Below are 27,922 nucleotides of genomic sequence, written 5' to 3' on the forward strand. Positions count from 1 at the left end.
GAACTAACAGAGAAATTGACTGTTATAGTGTTAAGTAACGGAGCGCTTGACTGTGTGAACTTACAGAGAAATTGACAGAACTAACAGAGAAATTGACTGTTATAGTGTTAAGTAACGGAGCGCTTGACTGTGTGAACTTACAGAGAAATTGACTGAACTAACAGAGAAATTGACTGTTATAGTGTTAAGTAACGGAGGTCTTGACTGTGTGAACTAACAGAATTTGACTGAACTAATAGCGATTGACTGAATCAACCGAAAACAATGATAGATAAGAAGTGGACAAATTGACTGTGAACCAACAGAAATTGACCGAAGTAACAGAGAAATTAACAGAACTAACTGAGAAATTGACTGTTAACTAACCGACGACTTGACTGTGTGAACTAACAGAAATTGACTACAAAGTAACAGCTATGAACTAACAGAGGGCTCGACTGAAATGAGAAACAGAGGAATAGATGATTATGTAACAGAGAAATGGACAATGCTAACTAACAGGAGTTGATTTAGCGCTAATGTTGAATATGAAAATGAACCCCATGCTTGATACATAGCTTCCTGTTTTAAGACTGAATTACCTAATATGTTGTAATTTTAATGTTTCACCCGGCTGACTGGATGAAGCTCTTGCTATCATCTATTGGTGTGCCAGATTCTGGTTGTCTACAATAACATTGTTGTGTGTGCCATGAATCCTGGCAGTCCTGGTTGTCGTTAGTGTTGTATCAATAACTTGTATAAATAATTGATTAATCTCAATTAATCTTAATATAATAATAATAATAATAATAATGTGTCCATTTATATAGCGCCAAACTCCACACTAGGTATGCTCATAGCGCTAACAATCAAGGCACAGCACATTATTACCCCGGATAACCCAAGCTGTCTGTTAGGCGCTAGAAGGTTATAGTCACATGACCTTTTCCACCGGGTACCCATTTTCCTCCTGGGTGAACAGAGACAATTTTGAACAAACTCACTTGCCTAAGGTGAGACCACATGTGTCACATGTGCTTTGTTGTGGGGCAGGACTCAAGTCCTAGACTCAGGAGTCAAGCTGCCAAACACGGTCACCCATCCAAGGACTCTCCAAGCTCGACGCTGCTTAACTTCACCGATTTGTGACCTGAGCTTTGAGCACAGGACCACACGCCACCACAATATCCTGACCATAAAGTCAGTGATTTGTTTCCATCATCATGTTCATGTGATGTGAGGTTATTTTTAAATTTTAATAAATTTCTGTGTAACTATGGTAACACAGGAATTAGAAACAACACTGCTGTCTGATTGAGTTTAGTTTTACGCCGCTTTTAGCAATATTCCAGCAATATCACGGCGGGCGACACCAGAAATGGGCTTCACACATTGTACCCATGTGGGGAATTGAACCCGGGTCCTCAGCGTAACGAGTGAACGCTTTAACCACTAGGCTACCCCACCGCCCCGTGTGTGCTAGACACAGGTGCTGTTGGAAATGTTGTGATTTATTGTTATGATGATTATCATGTTTATTGCTGCATTTTGATTCACATCAGAAGGATCAGTGGCTGTGTGGTTTATTCATGTTCTCATGACGCTGCAACGCATCCACTGAGGCAAAGGCGATGCGTATAATGAATATTAGATAACAAATACGAATATTTGGTAATGAATACAATTACATGTCAGGATTGATGTATTATTCATTAAGTTTAGTGAAACAACAACAAAATAAATTATTTGACAAGTTTTGACCATAATGATAGTGTTCATTTATCATGACAGTGACCAGTGACAACATTAGTGTCAAAATAAACCTGTGAAAGTGTTTCCAAGTATCCTGCCTGGCTTGGATATATTCCATTTTTCACGTCTCGCTTTTGATAAATAAAACCCAAATTCAAGTAAAAACACTCCTTTGTTAACAGGCCGCCTCCGCTATGGTTTTATTCACGAATGGTTGAGTGAATTCGATCCCATGGTAAAAGTCCTAGTTCTCAAAGACTATTAAAATAATTAAAAGTCACTGGTTGGTCCCAAACTCTGAAATGCTATTTACATTAATGGGTACAACAAGGACTTCTTATGATCATTTGCCAGAGGCAGTATAATGTATCTGAGTGGGTTATTCATGAAATGTCAAATTATGCATTGAAAATAATCTCAGTGGGCTAATTACTATTTAAAATGTTGGAGTCTGGGTTTAAAACAAATGCGCCGCGGAATATATTTATAAAAATGCCGTGCCATAATGAAATGACATCGATATTCTCGCTCAAGTTGTACTGTTTCAGTATCACCTCACCTTTGTTAACACTTCATTAATATTCAGTTCTTTTATGATCATGATTATATTTAACTTGGTTATGGTTTTATTCACCAGAATCATTGAGTAAATTGTAAACATGGTAAAAGTCCTAGTTCTCACAGACTATAAGGCAACTAATTAAAAGTCACTGAAATATCCCAAACTCTGAAATGGAGTACTTACATTTCGATGTCCAGGAAATCCACTTCTTGAGCTCATTTGCAATGATGATGTGTGTTTTTTACAAACAAAATGTTATTAATGAAATATTGTCATGTGATGTGATAATATGTTTGACTGGAAGATCATGATCATGGTTGAAACATTCAATTACACGTTGTTTTAGTTTTTGTATTTCTCTATCTAATGATGCTTCCAAGATAGTTAAAAAATGACTTTTATATCAAACTCTGGTTACCATGGTAACTGGACATGCTGGAATAAGAACCTTCTGGCAAAACCAGACTATCCTTTTTCTGCTCCAGCTTGAAGTGTTCCACGTGAACACGATGAATAATATATTGTGGTCTATTTTCAGAGATTTCTTGCCGAGAGGTTCGGGCATTGTGACAAGAAGGCCATTAGTTCTACAGCTCATCAACAACAGAGCAGGTATGTGCTGTTTCCATGTTGTTTACCCTGTTGTTGTAATTACTGTGGAGAGTTCCGAACCTGCCCTCAGACATGCTTCCAGCAGTTTTGATGCCATCTTGTTGCCTGTTATTCTGCACTCTCTTTAGTGTTTCCATGTTACTTTGGAAATAATATTCTCCAGGGTGGAGAGAATTTTCCTGCAGTTTCATTCTTTTGAATTCATTTCTGAAGATTTCCTCATTGAAAGCCATTATAATGTTAATCTATTTATGGCGTAATAGGCGTGTGATATGAATGAACTTTGTCAAAGGATTTGCTGGAATATCAAATATTATAAGTTACCATGTGTTCGTGAGCTTGATATGGAGATTTATCATGTGTCCGAGTTAAATATCAAACAAGAACGAAGTTGATATGAATGAACTTTGTCAAAGGATTTGCTGGAATATCAAATATTAATGTTTATCACAGATAACAGAATAATCTGCTGTCATTTGTTTCCTTAAAATTATTTTCAATTCTGAATTAAATATGTCAAAGACATTAAGGGTTTTATCTGGAATATATTTAAGAAAGATTATTTGAATTATCATGGCTGATCATCTCTAGTGTCTGTAAATAAAACCAGTCGTTAGGTTATTAATACAAAGAAATTAAACTGTTCGTGCGTCCTGGTAAATGTGGTTTGCTGGGGTAGCCTAGTAGTTAAAGCGTCCGCTCGTCACGCTGAAGACCCGGGTTCGATTTCCTACATGGGTACAATGAGTGAAGCCCATTTCTGATGTCCCCTGCCGTGATATTGCTGGAATATTGCTAAAAGCGGCATAAAACTAAACTAAACTCACTCACAACTGGTTTATGTCTGATTACAAACAGAAAGGACATGTCATATGTTTGAGAGTTTACTGTTTAGTAGCAATGGTTACACAGTCAAATGCCACAAATTTCTCTTGCTGTGACAGCTAGAATATTGCTGACTGAGGCATTGAAACGTTTCTCCCAATTCTCAAAAGAAAGGCATTGATATGAAAACATTAAATAATAAAAATACAAAATAAGACTGGAATAAGCAGAATGATGTTAGACATGTTACGTCATTTCTGTCACAGTATTAGGGTTGATAACAAATATTGTACTTTGACTCCACTCAGCACTGACCATGCTTTGTTGCAGCAGGTTACCCGTGACGGTCCGGGTTAGAATCGGTCTTCCGCAACCCATGCTTGTCTCAAACCGTGACGGTCTGGGTTAGAATCGGTCTTCCGCAACCCATGCTCGTCTCAAACCGTGCCGGTCTGGGTTAGAATCGGTCTTCCGCAACCCATGCTTGTCTCAAACCGTGACGGTCTGGGTTAGAATCGGTCTTCCGCAACCCATGCTTGTCTCAAACCGTGACGGTCTGGGTTAGAATTGGTCTTCCGCTACCCATGCTTGTCTCAAACCGTGACGGTCTGGGTTAGAATCGGTCTTCCGCAACCTATGCTCGTCTCAAACCGTGACGGTCTGGGTTAGAATTGGTCTTCCGCAACCCATGCTTGTCTCAAACCGTGACGGTCTGGGTTAGAATTGGTCTTCCGCAACCCATGCTTGTCTCAAACCGTGACGGTCTGGGTTAGAATTGGTCTTCCGCAACCCATGCTTGTCTCAAACTGTGACGGTCTGGGTTAGAATTGGTCTTCCGCAACCCATGCTTGTCGTAAGAGGCGACTAAAGGGATCGGGTGGTCAGGCTCGCTGACTTGGTTGACACATGTCATAGTATCCCAATTGCGCAGATCGATGCTCACGTTGATCACTGGATTGTCTGGCCCAGACTCGATTATTTACAGACCGCCGCTATATAGCTGGAATATTGCTGAATATAAACTAAACTCACTCACTCATGTTGTAGCAGGTTGATTGGATAAGAACTGGACAGGGATTTACAGGATGCGAATCCCTGCGTCCTATACACATTAAAATTGATAATGGATGCATAAAATTTATTAACGCATCCACAGGGACTCAGAAAAAGTCCAAATACTTTTTGTAAAAGTTCCAATCAAGTGACAATAAGTTATCACTGAGTTTGCTACAAGCTGGGTTATGGTATCTTTTGCAATTTATTTACTGTAACAATGTGGTGATCATGATAGACAATACAATATGATATTTTCGGTTTCCATACCGTCATTTTATGAACCTTTTTAAACCTTTTCTAAAATGTCTAGAAATCGACAATTTTGTCAAAATCTATGCATTTCTTCGCTAGATGTCAGTACCGAAGTCATTGTACCACAATATGTCCCGTACCGGTTCACCCGTAGTGTGTTGTATTTTTACAGAAAGTCGCAGACTGAATCCTTGACGTAACCTCACAGTCAGATGATTAGTCTTCAGGAATCAATAGTTTCAAATATTGTAGCTGCAAATCTCCAGGAACTTGTATTTTGGACTCTTTCTGATACACAGTGGCTGGTACACCAGGATTCTGTACAGGAAGTTTACAGAAACAACACAGGCCATTTCTGCGATTCTTTTCATCGTTATTTTTTATGTACTTTTTTTTCTCAGAATATGCTGAATTTCTACATCAGAAGGGACGGAAGTACACCGACTTCAATGATGTACGGAAGGAGATCGAGGAGGAGACGGACAAAGTTACTGGCAAAAACAAGGGTATCTCCAACATTCCAATCAACCTGCGGGTATACTCTCCAAACGGTATGTAATAACGAGTGCCATCTTTTAACTACTATTGCAGCCCAGAATCTAACCACACACCTTCCTCTTGAGAAGCAGAATACCTCCAATTAAATGATAAGGAAAAACATCCTATATAGGCTAGAATTGGTTTTCAACACCCATGCTTGTGGTAAGAAGCGATTAACAGGATCGAGTGGTCAGGCTCGCTGAATTGGTTGACACATGTCATCGTATCCTAATTGCATAGATCGATGCTCTTACGACAAACACGGGTTACTTAAGATCAATTCTAGCCCGGATCTTCACGGGTAGAGTGTGGTGTTAAATAACAAACGAATCATTGATAATGAAAAGTTGAAATAAAAAACGTGAGGTGATGAGTGCAGTAAAGTAAAAGTTTTGTCTTCAAGCATTGACAGAAATATAGGTCGAAGTTAGTCTGTGTTAGTTTATTTTGCCAAGGTTGAAGGTTGATTTATCTACCATATTAGTAGATAAGAGTGTTAAAATTTGTTTGATTTAATTTGATTCCCCACTTGGGTAATCAAATGGGTGAAGCCCATTTCTGGTGTCCCCGGCCGTGGTATTGTGGGAATATTGCTGAAAGCGGCGTAAAACTAAACTCACTATTTATGAAATCATGAAAACTATACACAGTTTGGTTTCAGGGATGTTATGGGTTTGTTTTGTTGTTGTTGTGTTGTTGTTGTTGACAGCGCTGCTCCCTGTTTCAGTGCTCAACTTGACCCTGATTGATCTGCCGGGTATGACGAAGGTCCCAGTTGGCGACCAGCCAGTGGACATTGAGATGCAGATCAGGAGCATGTTGTTTGAATTCATCGCCAAGGAGAGCTGCCTCATCCTCGCTGTGTCACCAGCCAACACAGATCTCGCAAACTCCGACGCTCTGAAAATTGCCAAGGAAGTAGATCCACAAGGTCAGATATTACTGAAGTTGTGTCAGCCGCCTGGATTATATTTGTACATGACATTCCCATTGTTCGATACTGAGCTCGAAAGACAGGGGATATCTTTCCATGGCGCTGGGGTAGCCTAGTAGTTACAGTGTTCGCTCATCATGCCAAAGACCTGGGTTTCGATTGCCAACATGGGTACAGAGTGCGAAGCCCATTTCTGGTATCCCCTGCCGTGATGTTGCTGGAATATTGCTAAAAGCGGCATAAAACCAAACTCTCTCTTGTCGTAGCCCAGTGGTTGAGTTGGAAGATTGGGTTGGACCAGTAGGTTCAAATAACATGAAAGAAAAGATCATAGTCTTTAGGGCTCCCCTTAAATTCAGAAACTGAATTCTATTGATGATACATGTTCTAGACATGATCCTGGACCCATCCACGAAGCGTTCGTAGCACTACGACATGTGTTAGCCAGTGATATAGTATAGAGTTACGATAGGTCGTAACATTCCGAAAGCTTTGTGAATCAGGACCCTGTACTGTAGCTTCCTTTTCTTTAGAAATGATGGTGAAGTTTCTCCTCTTACTCACAATACTTCCTTTCAAATATGTCCTCCCGGAGAGCGGAAGGTCGCGGGTTCGATTCCCGACCGTGTCATACCAAAAGACGTTAAAATATGGTACTTGTTGGTCCCTGCCTGGCACTCGGCATTAATGGGTACACCAAGGACTGGTCAGCTCGGAGTCAGCATAATGTGTCTGAGTGGGGTATTCATGCTTCACTGCGGCATGGTATCTCAGTGGGCTAGCACTATAAATCCAGCTTCAGTCTGGGCTAGTACAAGCAGCCGCACATACACATACACACGCATGCACGTCGTCATATGAGCGAAATATTCTCAAGCACGACGTTAAACCCAATTTCACCTCACCTCACCTCCTTTCAAATATAATCAGCATAGGCAAGTGCAGAGCTTCTTCTCAGAAGCATACTGAACATTCAAATGACTTAAATACTATTCAAGGAGGCATTAGACGTTTGATTTGTATTGACAACTAATTCTAATCGTAAACTTTCAGGAACACGAACGATTGGTGTGATTACTAAGTTGGACTTGATGGATGACGGGACGGATGCTCGGGATATCCTAGAAAACAGACTTCTGCCGCTACGGCGAGGTGAGTAGACTGGATACATACTGGGAGATACTGTGGGGCTCAGGGCCATGTTTTACTGTGAAGAGCTGTGTCCCTTAGTGTGCCAAAAATCTAAGATGGGGTTCGAGATCTTGGAATTGCCAGGAATATGTTTCCAGATATGTTTGTCAGCACCATGCTTACACTGAAGCAGCAAATGTCCAAAATTACCGAGACAGCATTCTCTCTGTTAATGACCATGAAGGTCTGGGTTAAATGAACCTTCAGTAACCCATGCTTGTCGTAAGAGGGGACTGACGGGGTTGGGTGGTCAGGGTTGCTGGCTTGGTTTACACATGTCATCAGTTCCCAATTGCGCAGATCGATGCTCATGCTGCTGATCACTGGATTGTCTGGTCCAGACTCGATTCAGACCGCCGCCATATAGCTGGAATATTGCTGAGTGTGGCGTAAAACTAAACTCACTCACTCATTCTCTCTGATAATACTGAAATAATCTCCGAAGTGGCCTCAAACCCATCTCACTCACTAACTCTATCTCACACTGACTTGTTTCACAGGATACATCGGTGTGGTGAACCGCAGTCAGCGAGATATCGAGGGCAGGAAGGATATCAGGGCCGCTCTGGCTGCTGAACGCAAGTTCTTTCTGTCTCATTCATCGTACAGGTGAGTGAGGAATACTTCCTGGGTTCTATAACCACACTGGTAAAATCTTCTGTACCGTAAACCACATTGGATGACCAAATTATTTGTTTACTTTAATAGTGGTAATATGGTTATCATGTGTCCTTCTGGCAAGGGAGGTAACTCCCACCAATACCACAAGAATTGTGTACAGACTGAAGTGCTTATGAAATTTTGTTAATAACTTGATATTTGATAGCAATAATCAACTCATCTAGATTAAGGATATTTTACTTTTTCTGATGTATGAATACAGATTTTAGAGATACCAGAAACTACATTTTAGAAATGTACATGTTAGGAATCCAGATGATAAGTGTGCATTGTGGTGCTCAGTGTGGACTGAGAATTGAAAAGGTTACTTAATAAGTATTAAGTTTTTAAAATGCTTTCACAGTATGTTTATAAGAAATTTTATCGGTGTAAGTTTGTGCATGATTTAGCATATATTTACGAAATATATGAGCAGCTTCACTCTTTGAATACACAGTGCATTTTAGTCAATTGAAACATGATTAGACTGTCAGTTGTTATATTTTCATGGTGGCTAAGGGGGTAAGATCGATGACTTTTGTGTGCAGATACCTTGCCCTGTGGGTTTGAATCCTAGATTGTGCTCAACCCAAAATAGTACTAGAATCTTTACTTTACTGAGATAACGGCTGGAATTTGATACCCTTTCGATGGATTTGTCACCATCAGTGGAGAGTAACCTCCCTTCCTCTCATTTAAAAAGAGCTCAGACTAACTGACTGATTTAATGTGTTTGTTTCAAATGACTTCTGATATCCAAATTATTATTACTGGTGAATATGTTGAAACAGCTGGAAATTGTGTCAATACTCTTCTTCAGATAATTTCAAGATTTTTTTTTCAATTTTTTGAAGTCATCGCAGACGTGTTGTGAAAAATATGCATTGACAATTGGACTGGCTACTCAAAGCTACTACCATTACTTGTTCTAAGATTCAAAATGGCAGCCATAGTTTCTGTAATAGTTTAATCTATGACTTCTTACAAAGCCATGTTTGTTTTAAGATAAACTTCATGGTTATCACGGGGCGTGGGGTAGCCAAGTGGTTAAAGCGTTCGCTCGTCACGCCGAAGACCCGGTTCGATTCCCCACAAGGGTACAATGTGTGAAGCCCATTTCTGGTGTCCCCCGCCGTGATGTTGCTGGAATATTGCTAAAAGCGGCGTAAAACCGAACTCGCTCATGGTTATCACACATCTTGGTTGTCTGCTATTATGCTGCTTCGGTGTCTAGTTTTTGTCAGACTTTTGCTTGTCAGAGCAACAATTACTGAAGACAGCTGACTTCAATGTGAAGACATCTTACTGCATGCAAAACTCTCGGACGTTGTAGGGAACACAAATGCATTACCTCCCCTGATCTGTGTGATTATTTCAGACACATGGCTGACCGCATGGGCACGCCCTTCCTGCAGAAAGTGCTGAATCAACAACTGACCAACCACATCCGCGACACACTGCCGTCGCTGCGCAACCGTCTACAGACACAGATGTTGTCCATGGAGAAGGAGGTCGACGAGTACAAGAACTTCCGGCCTGACGACCCTTCACGCAAGACCAAGGCCATGATGCAGTGAGTATGTTGGATACGTTTGGGACGAGCTGTTCAATTTTATGAAGGTGGCCAGTATGTATTTTTGTCAGCACTTGAAGAATGTTGATCATTTATCATAAGTCTTTCCCAATTTTGATCATCTTCTGACAACCAGTTTGCCCTCTCCATTTCAGAATGATCAACCAGTTTTCCACGGACTTTGAGCGTGATATTGAAGGTAGTGGGACCCATGTGAATACAGAAGACTTGTCTGGTGGCGCCAAGATTAACCGAATATTCCACGAACGGTTTCCCTTCCAGTTAGTGAAGGTAAGGTTAAATCTGCCTCATGAAAAATAAAGTATTCAAAATATTAAACCGTCGACTATCGTATGGAGTATACTGGGTAGTTTATTATGCGAGAAAGTGATTTATGGATCTTCAAACTACCTGCAGTGAATAAAAGAGATCGGGCCGGTGGGGTAGCCTAGTGGTTAAAGCGTTCGCTCGTCATGCTGAAGACCCGGGTTCGATTCCCCACATGGGTACATTGTGTGAAGCCCATTTCTGGTGTCCCCCGCCGTGATATTGCTGGAATATTGCTAAAAGCGGCATACTCACTCACTCACTAATAAAATAAATAAAAAACCCTATTATGCCCGCTAAGCTGTATATGATGACATTGGACATACAATATGATGAACCAGAAGACGAGCTGACACAATTCTGTGTGGGAGCAAAATGTGTGTGTGTCACTGTGTCTTCATTTTTGAAGTATTGCATAGTTTAAACAAAAGGCATTTGATAAACAGAATGTGAAGGTGTCAGTCATTGCTGTATGCAGGTTCACTTCTCTCTCTAACCAACAACAAAATGAGTCCTTAGTCTACCAAATGCGCGAAGTCGGAACCATATTGCTCAACTCCTAATAGGGATACTGTGCTTGCTTTTACTCTTTAGTGGGACAATGTATTTTAATGTTCATTATTTTTTTATTAAATAATGTCTCACATGATTAACACATCAAGTCACGCAAAAACTGCATCAAATTTGTATGCAAGCATCCAGATCAATCCTTCATCTTGAAACTCAGAATATCCCTATTGAATGTTGAGTAGTGTATTTTGTAACTGTGCATCATGTGCTGTGTTAATACTGATCGTGCGACAATGTATTTCCCTTTTGTTTTCAGATGGAGTTTGATGAAAGAGAACTGCGTAGGGAGATTGGCATTGTCATTAAAAATATCCATGGTATTAGGTGAGTAGTCTGAATATGGAGACATCTTGAAAAGAGAAATGTTTCTGATATGGTGCTGCTATGAGTAGTGGTGTTCCGATTAATTGAATGTTCGAAGATTGGCCGCAGTGGCCAAACGACCAAGCAATCGATCACATTTTCTCATAATCGAACACAAACGATTTTGGAACCGCTGTAATAGAGTTTGAAATAATTGATGATGGAACATATCTAGGACGTTGTCAGGGCCGGAAAACGTGTTTAATTCTTAGAAAACTCACTTCACTTTCTGAAAAGTCATGACTGAATATTTCTTGAAGAATCTTGGAAGTTTATGTTACAATGGAACTGAATAAATTTTCCACTGGATGTGAAATTAATGTAATTTGTGCAGTTTCTAAATAAAACAAAAAAACAACAGAGAACCAAATGTTTTTTTCTTTATACTTATCTGCAACTACAACCTGAATAAGAAAATTAAAAAAATGACGCTAAGCAATTTTTTTCGCTGATTGATCGTTGGTATCGAACCAATCATCAATTGTGAGATTTTAACCAATTCCCAACACTAGTTATGAGTTTCTGATCCCTGGTGTTTATTTGTGGTTTAATCCCGTTTACATCTGACCGTTACATTGAGAGATATTTCATAAATGACTTGAATACCCTGGGCCTCATTGCACAAAGCAGTTGTTGTGTCAGACCTGTGACAGATGTTTTGGTATATAGTCCATTTGGCTCAAAAGCGGACCGATGACTTGCAATCTAACTCGAAATCTAATAAACATAACATACTCAATGAAACGCTGATCATAATCAAAACATCATACCAACTCTGTGAGGTTTTTGCAGAATTTTTGTCCTAAAAATAATAAAGTTGTTTAACAAACTATCATTAAAATATTGACACAGTTCACTATTTGTTACGAGGGAGGAGTGCAGAGAAAGGGACAGCCAGGTGTTCGAGAAGCACGTTCACAGACAAAGTTATTTATTCGTTAACCTGTGCTGTGCCGTCTCCAGCCGTTCTCGAACACCTGGCTGTCCCTTTCTCTGCACTCCTTCCTCGTAACAAATAGTGAACTGTGTCAATATTTTAGTGATAGATTGTTAAACAACTTTTTAATTTTTAGGACAAAAATTCTGCAAAAACCTCACAGAGTTGGTATGATGTTTTGATTATGATCAGCGTTTCATTGAGTATTTTATGTTTATTAGTTTTTGAGTTAGAATACAATTCATCGGTCTGCTTTTGAGCCAAACGGACTATAGGTGATAACGGTGTTAGCATCTACACTGAAATTGCATCTATTCGATAAAGAAGTGAACTTGTTCTTCATGGAATTGGGTGGTGAGACTAGATGAATTTATTTATCGGATCCCAGTATAGTTGTTTGTTGCTGGCAGTCACTTGATTGTCTGGTCCATACATGAATATTTACAGAATAGCTAGAATATTGTTGAATTCAGCATTGGGAAACAGACAAGCAAGCGAACCATGCCTTGATGTGACTTACAGACTGAAATCAACATGCAATCCTAATTCACTCATTCCATCTTCCTCAGAACCGGTCTGTTCACCCCTGACATGGCTTTTGAGACGATTGTAAAGAAACAGATTCAGAGGCTGAACGTTCCGTCCGTGCAGGCTGTGGACATGGTGGTCACCGAACTCTCCAACGTGGTCAAGAAGTGTACAGAAAAGGTGAGATGTCACGTCCTAATAGTCGGTCAAAACACATGACTATGAACATCGACCATCAAGACATATTGAACCCTTGGAGTTACTCCTTAGCTGACCAGTAATGGGCATTGGCCCTACTTCTGTATTGCAATATACAGCAACAATGATCCATATCTGTGATACTTAACGCCAGAGGCCCAGATAAGCTGCATATCCGGGTAAAATACGCATTTCCAATTACGCATTGAAAAAAATAATTGTTGCGTACTAATTACGCATTTAAAATGTTAGATACGCAAAAAGTTTAAAAAAAGTGCGTACGGAATATATTTATAAAAATCGCTTGCGTAATGAAAAAGACATTGATTGCTATCAAGTTGTACTGTTAGTATAGAACAAGTGTTGTACTGTCAGTATCGGATAAGTGATTTTTTTTATGAAATCATTTCCATTATATTTAAGTTGGTTTTGATTAGGTATGACATAAGGCAGAACATACCTGCTTAGTAAACTTGCTCAATGACATAATACTTAGGTGAGTAAAATGACTGAAATATGCACATATTTGAAAGCAGTGGGTAACAGAAAATGAAATACCCACTCAACATTCATAATACCCACTCCAAAAAAATACAGTGGGTGCAGTACCCACATGAGCTAAATCTTATCTGGAGCTCTGCTTCCGCTATTTATTGCAAGCTTTCTTTCAAATCTTTGAAGGGCATTTTGAAGTGGAATGCATAAGAAAGCAAGATTTATGGTGATTAATTATTGTTTAAGTTTTTTTACTGTTCTTATGCTTTCTTTCATCTGTAAATAGTATAAACCTGACAAAAAATAGTTTCATAGTCAGACTTCCCCTGCACAGTTTAGACAACTTTGTAGTTGTCTGCCACATCTTACACAGAAATTACGGGGATGGTTACTGCAGATGTTTCCCAGTGAGATACTTCAATAAAATATGATGGCTTTGGCCGACCTTGTTTTCTGCCCTGAAACATTTTCACCACCCAGCCTATATTTATAACGTACTCGCTGTCTCCTGTTTCAGATGAGTCGCTACCCACGGTTGCGAGAGGAGATCGAGAGAATTGTAAATACAAAGATCCGGGAACGGGAACAGGTCACTAAAGACCAAATAAAGAGTCTGATTGAAATCCAGCTGGCGTACATGAACACGAATCACGAGGATTTCATTGGTTTTGCCAAGTAAGTTTACTTTTTGTCACTGACTCTAATAAAAGACTGCCTACAGCTTGTTCGGCTTGACCTGATCAAGTGAATACTAATGAATTGCATGACCGTGTCACAGCTGGTTGGGTCTATTATTGTGAAGGGGTGCACCTTTGTCAGTTGATTGTCAACATGTCCGAACAGCCGAGACAAGGTCGCCGTTTCACACCGCCAGTGTCGAGAAATCGTCAGCAATATCCTAACTTTCTTTTAAAATGAAGCTACAAACATATTGGAGTTGAACATGAAATAGAAAAAGAAAAAGTGATAATTGAACTGGGTGTAGAGAGTGACAGCGAGAGTGAATCGGATTGTTAAAGTAACTGACGTCTGTAAGTTGTAAAGTTAGTAAACCAAACTAGATAGCATATGACTGTATAAACAACTCGGATTAAAACATGAAATGATTGTGTTTTTTCAGAAGTGTTGTTTTCCGAGACAAGTTTTGTAACGAATCCATGCATGCATGTTTTGCACGAACACAACATTAATAACCATCTTTGCTCCCCTATTTAATGAAGTTAACTCGACCTGCCGTTTGTGCAATTTGACCTCCCGGGTCATGCATGTGTAGAGTAGCTCAGGTCAAGCTGAGCGAGCTGTAAGTAAGTTGACACACTGCCCTCGACTCTCCAGCGAGTCCAAGTAAGTTTACATCATGCAGTTTAATGTAGATACATTAAGATATTTGTATCGTGTGTGTGGTCATGTACATAGAGCTCAGGTCACAAATCAGCCCAAGTTATACAACATTGAGTGCGGTGAGTCCTTGGACTATTAACCTTGACTACCTTACAGGCAGCTTGGGTTATCCGGGGTAATAATAATCAGGTTCTGATTACAGCATCCAGTGAGCAAATACTCAGATGGATACTAGGCGCTATGTTAATGAATTGTTATTATTATTATCGACTCTGAGCTGGCCAGTCCTTGTGTACCCATAAAACCACGATCCAGGTAGGGTAACAACAATTTCCATCTTCTAACATTGTTGGTACACTGCAACCAGGGATTAAAACACAGACATTATATCCACAAATGTAAGAATGATTCCTGTTGCTGTGACCAGGTAAAGTGCTTGTGTTAGGGAACTTGAGAAATATAATATGCTGGATCTATCCAGTAACATTGAGGCTCTGTGATCAGAGTGCTAGTAGACAAGTATTGAGCATGCCTTTCAAAGTGTTGACATAAATGGTTTTGTGTTACAGTGCTCAGCAGAAGTCAGAGAGTCAGGTCAACAAGAAGCGATTGGGCAACCAGGTAGGCAAAAAGTATTCCTTTCTACCACTGGCAGAAATGCCTAAATAATTGACCATAAATACCGAGTTCTTTGGAATTATATTCTTTGGAATTATAAGATAAAGCTACTCTGTTTTCAATTTTGCGGTCCTTTATCGTTGATTTAAGACCGCTAAATGTAATTTAAAACCGTACAGCGTTAGCATTTAAATATTTTCGTTATTTTTTCCTGTGGAAATTCTGTGAACTTCATTGGTAGTGTGACTCCTGTGAAGGTCTAGGTTAGAATTGGTCTTCATGTACCCATAATTGTCGTAAGAGTCTAACAGGATTGGGCGGTCAGGCTCGCTGATTTGGTTGCATGTCATCGTATCCCAACCGTGTTGATCTATGATGTTGATCATTGGATTGTCTAGTCCAGCCTCAATTATTTGCAGAGGACCACTATATAGCTTGAATAGTGCTGAGTGTGATGTTAAGCAAACATGGTTGTGTGGCTGTATCATTTGTATTGTTACGAGAGTGTGTTTTTTGTAATTTGTAATAACATTGGTTAGGTGATAATAATTATGAGTCACAATGTTTAAAGTTTTAAGTGTTGGTTGTGGGTCACATTTCGTGTCATATATGTTCAGTGGCAACAGTATTTTAGCGGCACGCTTTTATGATAGCGCTCCAGAGTTACCTCCCTTGACCGGATGTTTATGTGTTGACATCGTCGTGTCGTATGTTCAACATGTTTCGAGAAAGATCTAAGTGGTTAATGATACAGCAATGCTTTGCTGGAAAGTTCAGAATCTGTGTCAGTATACAATGTATATAAAGGCTGGCTGTTGTGTGGTGCGACACACGGACTAACACATGGAATTACACGGGACTTTTCGATATCACTGGAGTTGCCCATCGTTGTTTGCCTTTCGTCCTTCGTCACATCGCCATCGTCTGACCCTGACACTTCATGCCTGACTGCTCTCATTTATAAACAAGCTCCATTTAGAATATCTGATCTCACTGTGGTTACCACGACTCTGGTGAGTTAATATTTTATATGTGACCCATTACTTTAGATTTGTGACTCAATGGCATTGTACTAGAAATCTGTATTGTGATTCATTGTAGCTTGCTCATTGTTTGCTCAATATATTATTGAATATTTTAGACTTGTCTGTGTTTTATTTTGCTGGTTCAATGGGGAGTTCTTATACCTGTTGTCACGGCAATTTATTAACCGTAACAAAATTGGGGGCTCGTCCGAACAAAATTTGTGAAAGTTTGAGAATATTTCCTACAATTGTTTGATCTGTTGCAGGTGATCCGGAAAGGCTGGCTCACCCTACACAATGTCAGCTTTATGAAGGGAGGGTCGAAGGATTTCTGGTTTGTTCTCTCTGCGGAGAACATGTCGTGGTACAAGGACGAGGAGGTAAGATCGGACCTGATGATGTAAATTATGTAAACACTGATGTCATCAGTTGACAGTAGTCATAATAATCATCAGAATAACATGGGGAGTTGTGAGGTGGCCCTGTGGTTAAAGTGTTAGCTTGTCACGCTGAAGGCCTGGGTTTATACCTCACATGGGTACCTAGTGAAGCCCATTTCTGGTGTCCCCTGCCGTGATATTGCTGGAATATTGCTATTAGCGGCGTAAAACCATACTCAGGATAATCTGAGAATTGGAAGATCATTTTAAGGATCTGCTTTCAGTTTGTATTGTAAAGTTAAAGTGATATTTAAATGTATTAAGGAACCCACATTTGTACCTGCTTGGATGGAGATTGCTGTAGCTCACCTGAATCAAAGGTTCATGATGAGATCTTTTGTAATGGCATGCTGTCCTTCATCTGGAGAAAGTAATTCATCAGCAGACTGACGAAAAAAATATGCTGCCACCAAAATTCATCGTTCCAAGATGTCTTTTTCACCCCCTAATATTTAGACTCATAGTTGTAAAAGTGCCTGGTTTTGCATCTCTAGCTGACTATATTAAGTCTCCAAACACAGTCATCTCTGAAGAATATTGAATACTGTAATCGTAGTTATTTTCGCGTGGGATTAATTTTCGCGCTTTTAGCACAAGAAGATCATGCGTCAATAATCATACCAAGCGAAATATTCATAGTCAAGTCATGACAAATTTCAGACAAATACACAAGTAGGAACAACATGCAATTTGTTTAATGCAGCCAATCAACGATTTGACCATGTGAACAACACGGGTTCATAAACAACAAACACTACTTTATGATTTCTATGTTTAATTATTGTAAGTACTGGTATACACTCTTCCTTAATTGTTGTCAGGTAATCTCGCATATGGGACAGGTGTTGTCATGTTGACACAAGTATAATCCCACCTCTCTCTCTCTTATTGTTTTAGTAAACACGATTCAATTATGGCGGCTAGCTTTGATCATTACATGTCTATTGGTTGTGAAAACTTTGTGATGGATACCATCACTCAGGTGTTTGAAATGCGCGAAAAAACAACTGCGCTAACCGGTCTTTGGTGAACTTTCCACGAAATTTGCACCCCGTGAAAATATATACGATTACAGTAGTCTGTCCCTGAAATTCTGTTTCACGGCTGTACTGTAGGTCAACTGTTCGTCACAGTGGAGGAGTAGCCTGTAGTCACTGTCGAGACCAGGTTCTGTTCCCTACACGGGGGCGGTGGGGTAGCCTAATGGTTAAAGCGTTCGCTCGTCACGCTGAAGACCCGGGTTCGATTCCCCACATGGGCACAATGTGTGAAGCCCATTTGTGGTGTCCCCCGCCGTGATATTGCTGGAATATTGCTAAAAGCGGCGTAAAACCATACCCACTCACTCACTCACTGTTCCCTACACAGGTTCAATATGTGAAACCTGCTTCTGCGGGTTCAATAAGTGAAAGCTGTTTCCCCGGTTCAATGAGTGAAACTAGTTCACATGTCTGCTGAACCTGCCGTGATATTATGGCATAAATTATCACATTCAAGTGTTCTGTATTCCCAGTGTACCTGTATGCAAAATCGCGAAATAGTACTTACATAACAAGTTTCATGAATAATTATTGAGTTTTGGAATCATGCATATTTATTCTTGTTGACGTAGTTCACATAAGTGACAAGTCAGAGTTTTGACATTTGGAAATTTGCAGTTCTGGTAAGAAAGCATCACTATTTAGGACCGGCCTCCTGTATGTCAAGTGTTAATTACATGTGCACTGTAACCATAGCAACATCCAACAAAATGACTACAGAAATGTTAGAAAAGTGTGTTCTTATTACTTCTGTAAGAAATTACAGATGAATGAATGGTTGTTATATATTATGGAATCTGAATCACTCTTGGAATAAATTGCAAGCACCCATTCCTAAATGCATCTGAACTTCAGAAAATAAAGGTGAGCTTCAGAGCCTTGTGACTCCTCAATACAGTCCAAAGATCAATTTCTGAAGATAGTGAAGTCAGTAATGTTTAATACCAAATGAGGGTTCTTTAAACTTGTGTTGGTGTGGTTTTATTTGAACTGATTGATAGATAGCAAGATGCATGAATCATTCAGTAGTAGACATTTCTGATATGAGCAGTTAACCAGAGATACCAACTATTTTGATTTTGGCATAATAGTCAAATTTTTAGCCCAATATTACACTATAGCACTTGTCCTCTTCCAAATTAATGTTTTATCACATTTTCAAGGTCTAATGCATGAAATACCATAGACAGATTTTAAGCATTCTATGCAAGACTGTACTGACCAATGAGAGCCTTGCTTTCAGTTCACATTGTGTTAAAGTATCCATTATACAGTGATACAAGGCTTCTGATTGGTTGTTATGTTTAAACACACCCTGGTCATCATATTGATAGATCTTTGTGGATTCAGGCAGGAAACTAATTGTGTATACATTGTATTCATCCCAGAACCCAAAATACTTCCTCTTTGTGGATAAAATAATTGAATAAATATCATGAAGGTTTTAATAGTGTGTGCAGCTGAGGCCAATGAATCACTTATGACTAGGCTTAACACACTCATAGAAGCAAACCTCAGATTAGAAATTCGCATAAGTTAGTCATGAAATTAGTCTTTCTTAGACAGCTGGTTACTCTTAAACTTCGGGGCGGTGGGCTAGCCTAATGGTTAAAGCATTGGCTCGTCACGCCGAAGATCCGGGTTCGAATCCCCACATGGGTACAATGTGTGAAGCCCATTTCTGGTGTCCCCAGCCATGATATTGCTGGAATATTGCTAAAAGCGGCGTAAAACCAAACTCAGTCAGTCAGTCAGTCTTAAACTTCAGTGAGGGTTGGTATCTCTGAGTTAACCAACCATGCAGAAATGAACTGTCAGAAGAAACGAAAAGTATTTTTGTTTGTTTATTTGACACTATTATTTTTGTCTGTTTAACACTCTTCACAGTAATTTTCCATCTAAATGATGATGATCTGTAATAATCAAGTCTGGACCAGACAATCCAATGATTGACATCAAGCAGCATGAAATGACTTGTATCGGAAGATGAGTTCATTAAACCACACCAAGTTACTACACACATGCTTTATTCAATTATGAAAATTATTGCAATTTATGAATAAAGAATATTTTTTAAAGTCATAAACACAGGTAAATTAACCTGAAAATGTAAATTGCAAACTATGAATTTTTTCTTCTTCTTGCGAACATGGTGGAACACTTGTATCTCCTAATTGAAGCTCCTTCAATTTAAAATCACTAATTAGTATTCACCACGAGTTACCTCCTTTTCACAAGCTGAGGAGCGAGAGGCCCCTCTACCCATGTGCCTCACTCTCTCCTTCTTAGCCCAGTGAGCTGGGCGTGAGGCGCCTGTGTCTCCGACACACTATATCCTTTGAAATATATTTAGTTAGTTACCTCGTTATAGACATCTATAGAGGTTTTAGCTAGTATCCTTCAGCGATTATATATTGATATTTAGTCGTTTTCTACAGTTTATTCACGGGGCGCCGTGTTTGTTTCAGTGGATTCACGTTGATGAAAATTCTGTACTATTGCAGATTACGTTTTATGCTGCTGCTGATCCGCCTTTAATATGATGTACTACGCCATGTTTATTATATTCACATTGCAGTTCGCGGTACTAATTTATCAATTCTACCTTTTATTAATATTTGCTGCGTTTGTACGCTTTAGCAGATAGGTCGCGTGTATGCAGACTCTAGTATGACTGATACACGGAACCCTCGCCAGTCTACTGCTGTTGGCCGACTCCCCTCCCGTGTGGTGTTCGCTAGAGTGGTGGAGAGGTGTGGGGCGTAGTCCATCGCATCTCCAAAGCATCCTGCTTCCCCAGACATCCCATCGTCGCAGCAGAAGACTAGAGGGTTTTCTACCACATCTCAACAGCCGAGACCGTTCCCATCGCGGTTTGGGCCTGTTTGATGATCAGCCGGTCATCATACCAGATGTACATCAAAGATTGACCCGATGTCGGCTCAGATCAGCATGCAGCCTGATGTACCAACGCGAGATATCGCGATGATCGTCCTGAGGGGTCCCATCATTACCAACACTAACGCAGAGCGTCGCGACACCCAGGGCAGCGTCGACCTCTGAGGAAAATCAGCGAAGTCTACTAGGACTTTCTCAGCGAGATTGTTCCAGCCGATGACCTGGACCTCTCACGATGATCAGCTGATCATCATCCCCTCGCGTCGCCACAAGAAGCGACCGGTGACAGCTACAGCGACATCAGCAGAGATCACCATGCAGCCTGATGCCTCTACACTGATGTCGGACGATTTTCCGGTGGACCCCTCCATTAACACCGCCAGATAAAGCACCCGGCGACCTCGCGTGCGCAGACCATCCCAGAAGACATGATCGCGACAAATTATGAACATCATGGATGACCACTATATCTCGCGGTAGCAGGGTCGAGCACGCCGGCGAAGGCTCCAGCGTGAACAGCACCCCAGAGGCACCCCCGTCAGCGTAGCAGCCAGGGGCGATGTCACCTTCAGCGAAGGAAGTCGCGGACCACCTTGATCTGAAGGACCTAGATGTACAGCCTTCGAAGGCCTTGGCGGAAAGGACCTAGATGTACAGCCTTGGCGAAGGCGGAAAGAACCTAGATGTACAGCCTTTCGCGAAGGACCCGGCGAAGGCAGGATAGAATCATCACCTTATCGCGGTTTCATCCCTAGATGTGGACTCGGACCATCAGACATCCACGGAAGCCTTCGAAGGTCATATCGTCGTTCCCGGACGGACGCCTTGAGGAAGCTTCAGCGAAGGCATCGCGAAGGACACCTGAATCCAGATCATCATCATCTAGAAGGACATCGAGGGACTATACAAGAGCTTCGGCTGAAACTATCAACGTTCCCCTCACAAGTCTCGAGAAGATCAACCCATAGACAAGTTGATCATCGATATCAAGTATAAGAACTACAATCGATATATTGGTTCTGTTGAATCCATGGCGAGGCGTATGTTAAAGCTGGCCTAAATAGATCTAGAGCGCGATCAATTAGACACTTATCACCAGACTTACGTAACCGACTTCTGAATATGATAAGATGATCCATGCTGACCCTACTTAGGCAAAGCGCTTACGCCGATCCACATCCTGTTAAACACAGAGGCTGTTCACGAAGCAAAGCTCATATATATATTTATATATATATATATACTAATCGAGACTTTGACTTCGACACCTTCGCGATGGTCGCCGAAGGCTAAAGTGTTCTCCAAGTCTACTTCACCCAGAAGATCTAGAAGGGATAGCCGAGAACTTCACGAAGTCTCGGCGTTCACCGAGGAAGTCTCCTCCAAGGTTTCCATATACTAGCCACTTTCGTCATATATAGCTACTTCGTCCAGTCCGTTCAAGGCGTCGTCATAAGTTGATTATCAACTGTATGCCAGATGCGATCTATAAGCCTACGCGAAGATAATTGCTCAGGCTATTTACAACACAGAACGTCGCTGTATTATTAGTCAACGACATTTCATAGATCTTCACAGAAATCAACTATTCGGTATAAATTGCTAATATACAATCCCGGACTGACGATACGATTATCTACATGCGTGACCATTACATATCTGCAGACAATTCAATATCGAAAATTGAACAGCAGCCTTGTTACAGCGAGTATAACTCTTAATCGTCAAAGTTTCTGAGAAGAAATATGTACAACAAGTTCAACGTTAATTCTACAATTATGGCGATACATTCATGTATACAGTCTACAAGCTCACAACTTGCAAGTTGTTTATACCCTTATATATAAGGGAAGTCGAATTATATTCAAAACTGAAATTACTTTCACGACAACCAGGAAAATAACCTACCAGCATAAAATTACAGGCCCGAGATATTTGGCCGGAGGTTTCAGCGATTACCATTAACCCTCGAAACACGTGGGTCACTTTCGGATAACCGGGGCTTCACGGTGAAGACCGGCGTTTATGCTAATATCAGCGGCTGACAAGAATTTATTCAAGGTGGGTTTTTCCGCTACACGGTGACATCACAGGCGAATTATTATACAGAATCAAAATGCCTTGTTCTGATTGGACCGGCGAGGACAACGACCTACACAGAGGTCGATCTCAATTCACAGTTCAAGACTTCGTCACAAGTGACAACTATATATCAGTGAGCGAAAGCAAGCCTCATTACAGTCCAGTTAACCTGAACATTCATGATTAGACTGCCTTTCTTCAAGTTAGAGACCTCCCCTGTCAAGTTAAGGCGAGGGATCGGCAGTCAGGCGATTTTACATAAAGTTCAAGCGAGGACAGACACACCTGGTTGTGCACCTACATCGTCCAAGGACTTAGCAGCGAATTACCTAGGCGAAGATACAAGTGGATCTAAATCCACAGCGTTTCAGAACTACAGCTGAATTTCATCAAGCGACTAACACAACTAGATGGTTAGTAAACCTACTAAACTTCTGTTTGGAGAATAAAAGCGAAAATTTCACGTAACCTGGGGATATGAATATAGTGCTCAACACCTCACAAGTGAGGTTTATGAACACGCCTGGATGACATACTTGGACCCCATGATCGCGATGATTCTATCAAGTTGGCCAGCAAGAGCACTGTAAATTTATCTCCACCAAACCAAACAGGAGGAAAAATGCAACAGATTATTTCCTCTATCATCAACTTACGCAGAGTGAAGTCTCATGTACTATATCTCCATTTGGATCAGAACTGTCATACTAACGTGCATATGCGGATGGACCTATTCCGACCCTCCATGAGCTTAATACTCATGATATTATAAGCTTAACTTCTACAATTGTTCTACACAAATGTGATTGAAATAATGGAGGGTTATTTCTGGAAATCCGATATGGTGGTTGCAAACCATTATCTGAGAGATATCACCACCGAGGGGCGTCTCAGGTATACACCAATTCGATCCCATGGTCCTCTCACAACAGCTGACAGTTCCTCGGAGAAGATAAGTCAATCTAACAGATTTTTACTTATCTTATAACAATACTAAATAGCTTCATGCTATGTATAATTTACTTAAGTTCCTTTTATCATCACAGTACTATGATTATTACATCATACAATATATAAGTTAACAACTCTACAGAGTTTGTTATTATATATATTTACCTTAAGTTATTCATATCTTAAGAGTAATACTATGGTTACATGATAAATGCATTAGCTAACAAACTCTACAGAGTTTTTGGCTATTTTATACATAGCTTAAGTTAATTAAGCTAACAAACTCTGGGAGTTTTACTATTATATAGGTAACTTAAGCTAATTATACCTTAAGCATAGTACTATACTCATATTATTAAAATATATTGGCTAACAAACTCTAAGGAGTTTTGCTATTATATAGGTAGCTTAAGCTTATTCATATCTTAAGCTTAGTACTATGTTTATATCATATAAGTAGATTAGCTAACAAACTCTAAAGAGTTTTTGCTATAAGTATCATCATATTTCTAAGCAATATGGTTATATTATAACATGTATTAGCTAACAAACTCTACAGAGTTTTAGCTATTATATATGTAACTTAAGCTTATTCATATCTTAAGCGCCAGTACTATGTTTATATCATATAGGTATATTAGCTATCAAAACTCTAAAAGAGGGTTTTGCTATTATATATTTTGCTTAAGTTTCATCATATTTTAAGCTTTATGGTTACATTATAACATGTATTAGCTAACAAACTCTACTGGAGTTCTTGCTATTATATATGTAGCTTAAGTTTTCCTTCATAAGCTCAATACTAGGTTTATATCATAGCTAACAAACTCTAAAAGGGTTGTTTTCGCTATTATACAATTAGCTTAAGTTTCATCATATCTTAAGCAGTATGTTTACATTATAAAGGTATTAGCTAACAAAACTCGACGGAGTTTTGTTATTATATATATATAGCTTAAGTTTCATCATAACTTAAGCTCAGTACTATGTTTTTAACATAAAAAGTATATTAGTTAATAAACTCTAAGGAGTTTATTTTGCTATATACTTTTAGCTTAAGTCTAATCTTAAGCTTAGTACTATGGTTACACTATAAACATATTAGCTAACCCTACAGAGTTTTGCTATATATATGTAGCTTAAGTTAATTATATCTTAAGCTCAGTACTATACTAATATTATAAATATATATTAGCTAACAAACTCTACAGAGTTTGGCTATTATATATGTAGCTTAAGTTAATTATAGCTTAAGCACAGTACTATACTCATATTATAAAATATATTAGCTAACAAACTCTACAGAGTTTGGCTATTATATATGTAGCTTAAGTTAATTATAGCTTAAGCACAGTACTATACTCATATTATAAAATATATTAGCTAACAAACTCTACAGAGTTTTTGCTATTATATATGTAGCTAAAGCTTATTCATATCTTAAGCTCAGCATTATATCTATATCATATAAGTATATTAACTAACAAACTCTAAAGAGTTTGCTATTATATAATTAGCTTAAGTTTAATCATATCTTAAGCTTAGTACTATGTTATATCTTAAAGTATTTTAGCTAACAAACTCTAAGGAGTTTATACTAGCATATTAACAAGCTTAAGTCTATTAGTCTTAAGCATTGTATTAATGTTATATATACTTTATCATAATAAGTACATGATAATAACCTTTATATGGCAGCTGATAAGTTAGCAGCAGGAATTCATCAGTTCAGTGCCTTTATGAAGTTCCCATAGGGTTATTACAATCATCACAGTTCAAATCACTAATTATTAAAAATCCAAAGTATTAGATATTCCCACCTCCGTTCATTAGGGATGCTACAAGCAAAAGAGCATGAGTCAGGATAAGGAAAAATATGTAATTTTTGGAGTAAAATTGATATTTTATACTTATCCTGACTCATGAGGTCAGCCCTCCCATCCTCCCAAATAACACTTTGGATTTCCCTGTAAATTCAAATGTTGGGCTCAGTATATGAGGAGAGAGTGAGGCACATGGGTAGAGGTGAAGCCCTCGTTCCCAGCTTGTGAGAAAAGGAGGTAACTCGTGGTGAATACTAATTAGTGATTTTAAATTGAAGGGAGCTTCAATTAGGGAGATACAAGTGTTCCACTATGTTCGCAAGAAGAAGAAGACAAGCAAAAAGAGCATGAGTCAGGATAAGTATAAAATATCAATTTTACTCCAAAAATTACATTTTTTTATTAATTTTAGAGTTTGTGTTTGCACATGTGTGTAGCCAATTTTTTGTATGTTTTCACTAACTGTGTGTTGAACTAATTCTTTCCCTGCCATTTTCCGTGCTTCAATATTCCCTGATGGTTTGAAATCTTGCATAGATCTTTATAAAGTTACTATCTAGAAGTAATTTGCAGCTGGTGCTACAATATGGCTGAATTTGGAAAAGGATGCATGTTGAAAATATCATACTTATATTATACCTATACTGAACAACAAAAGATAGGGATCATGAATATTTTTGGGGATATTTGTATGAAATTGTGTGTTCAGTATTTACTGCCAAAAATATCCCTGAATGTATTTATGTTCTGTAACTTATTTTGTTCAGTATATACACATATATATATCTGATATATGTATCTAAAGATATTTCTTTGATATGGAAAAAATCATTTCTGTCTTGTTCTTTCTTGAAGTTAGTTTTCTGTTTGTCTCGATCTTTTCTCTGATCACAGAATCCCCATTCCAAGAGTAGCAGCGTGTTTTGACATTTCAAAGATTTCACAGCATTCAAGCTTCCACTGCTTCTTTCATGGGTCATAAAAGCTTATTTTTGGGGGGAAATATGATTTTTTTGTATTTGTTTTTTAAAAAGATTCTTGGCATATTCTGTATCAGCATATCAAAATGCAAGAGACAAAAAGTATTAATCAAAAGCGTCAGATTTGTGGGATTTTATTTTTAAAGTTTAAAATATATATGAAAATTGTAAAAATTGAATTACAAACATGATATCCTTTTTTTTTAAAGACATTAAATTTTGGGGTTAACAAATTGCGTCCACTCAAAGAATTTGTCGAGTGAATCAAATAAGCAAATGGCGACCAATTTTCAATGTAACTGTATGCTTTAAATCTTCTTTTTGCATGTGAATTGTCAATTAAATTAAAAGGGGATAGCTGAGAGATAGGGAAAGTGAATTTGGTAATAATTTTTTGTGTGTGGGGGTGTATCATTTGTTTATTCAAACAATATTTTTGGATATTGTCACAATATATGACCCATGATTGTGTCCCATCCATTGTCACCGTTCCTCACACATTCTCATATCCTGCTGGACTCCATGTGGGAGTTATCCCCCTTGACTTCACTCCCGACTTCCTTTCAGGAAAAAGAAAAGAAATATATGCTCCCGCTGGACAACCTGAAACTGCGCGATGTCGACGGGGGGATATTTTCCCGCCACCCCACATTCGCTCTTTTCAATACTGATGCTAGGTATATCATTTTAGATGGGCGCCATTTCTCACCATTTTGCCCTGAATATTGTCATGCTAAATTTAGCATGCGATTCTGCTGTAGACGTTATCTGTTCTAATCATGCCCTTGTAACTTTTCGTTCTCTCTACGTGTGTTGCGTTGTAATAATTCCGTACTAGCTTGCATGATTGGTATACACCTGTTAGAGCATGCTGTGGTGGCCTGGTGGACAAGCAACTGGTTTGTTCATCGTTAAATGAAAGATAGATACAGACACCGATTGCTCATGTCTCATTTTAGAATTAGCCTCATTCTGAAAATTGTTGAACCAGTTTGATATTTAAATATCGGTAGTTTGGATCAAGGTCAAGGTCAAGGCCATTGATGCCTTGAAGAAGTGAAAACATCTGCCCCCCATTTTGATGATTCAAAAGCAAAACACAAAATGCAAGTAATTCTTCCCTTAAAGGAAAAATCGTTCTGTCCTGACGCACTTGCTTAATACGATTCAATTTAAATATTGTTTATCTTTCATATGGTGGAAATTCTGGTTGTCTTCGGATGTATATACATGTATATTTCTTTAGTGTCCTTGTGCTTTCCTTTGCACAAAACGAGGGAGGCAGCCTGCATTGCATGAGCAAATCTTCCACCAATGACTTCAGGAATTGCATTCAATATTGAAAACTTGACGAAACATAAAAACTA

The 27,922-nt window shown here is 39.2% G+C and overlaps 1 protein-coding gene across 1 annotated transcript in view; it reads left to right on the top strand.

Annotated features, from left to right (window-relative positions):
* Positions 1–27,922, top strand: part of LOC124257239 (dynamin-1-like) — a 71,873-nt gene that overhangs the window by 25,154 nt on the left and 18,797 nt on the right. Inside the window, 12 exon segments of the mRNA XM_046691251.1 lie at positions 2,835–2,908; positions 5,443–5,592; positions 6,309–6,512; positions 7,569–7,667; positions 8,207–8,315; positions 9,745–9,939; positions 10,095–10,230; positions 11,093–11,160; positions 12,706–12,844; positions 13,875–14,032; positions 15,268–15,319; positions 16,608–16,721. Of these exon segments, the coding sequence (XP_046547207.1) occupies positions 2,835–2,908; positions 5,443–5,592; positions 6,309–6,512; positions 7,569–7,667; positions 8,207–8,315; positions 9,745–9,939; positions 10,095–10,230; positions 11,093–11,160; positions 12,706–12,844; positions 13,875–14,032; positions 15,268–15,319; positions 16,608–16,721 (1,498 nt within the window).

Source organism: Haliotis rubra, unplaced genomic scaffold (genome assembly GCF_003918875.1).
Source record: "Haliotis rubra isolate DU_JTF1 unplaced genomic scaffold, ASM391887v1 Scf653, whole genome shotgun sequence".
Lineage (NCBI taxonomy): Eukaryota > Metazoa > Mollusca > Gastropoda > Lepetellida > Haliotidae > Haliotis > Haliotis rubra.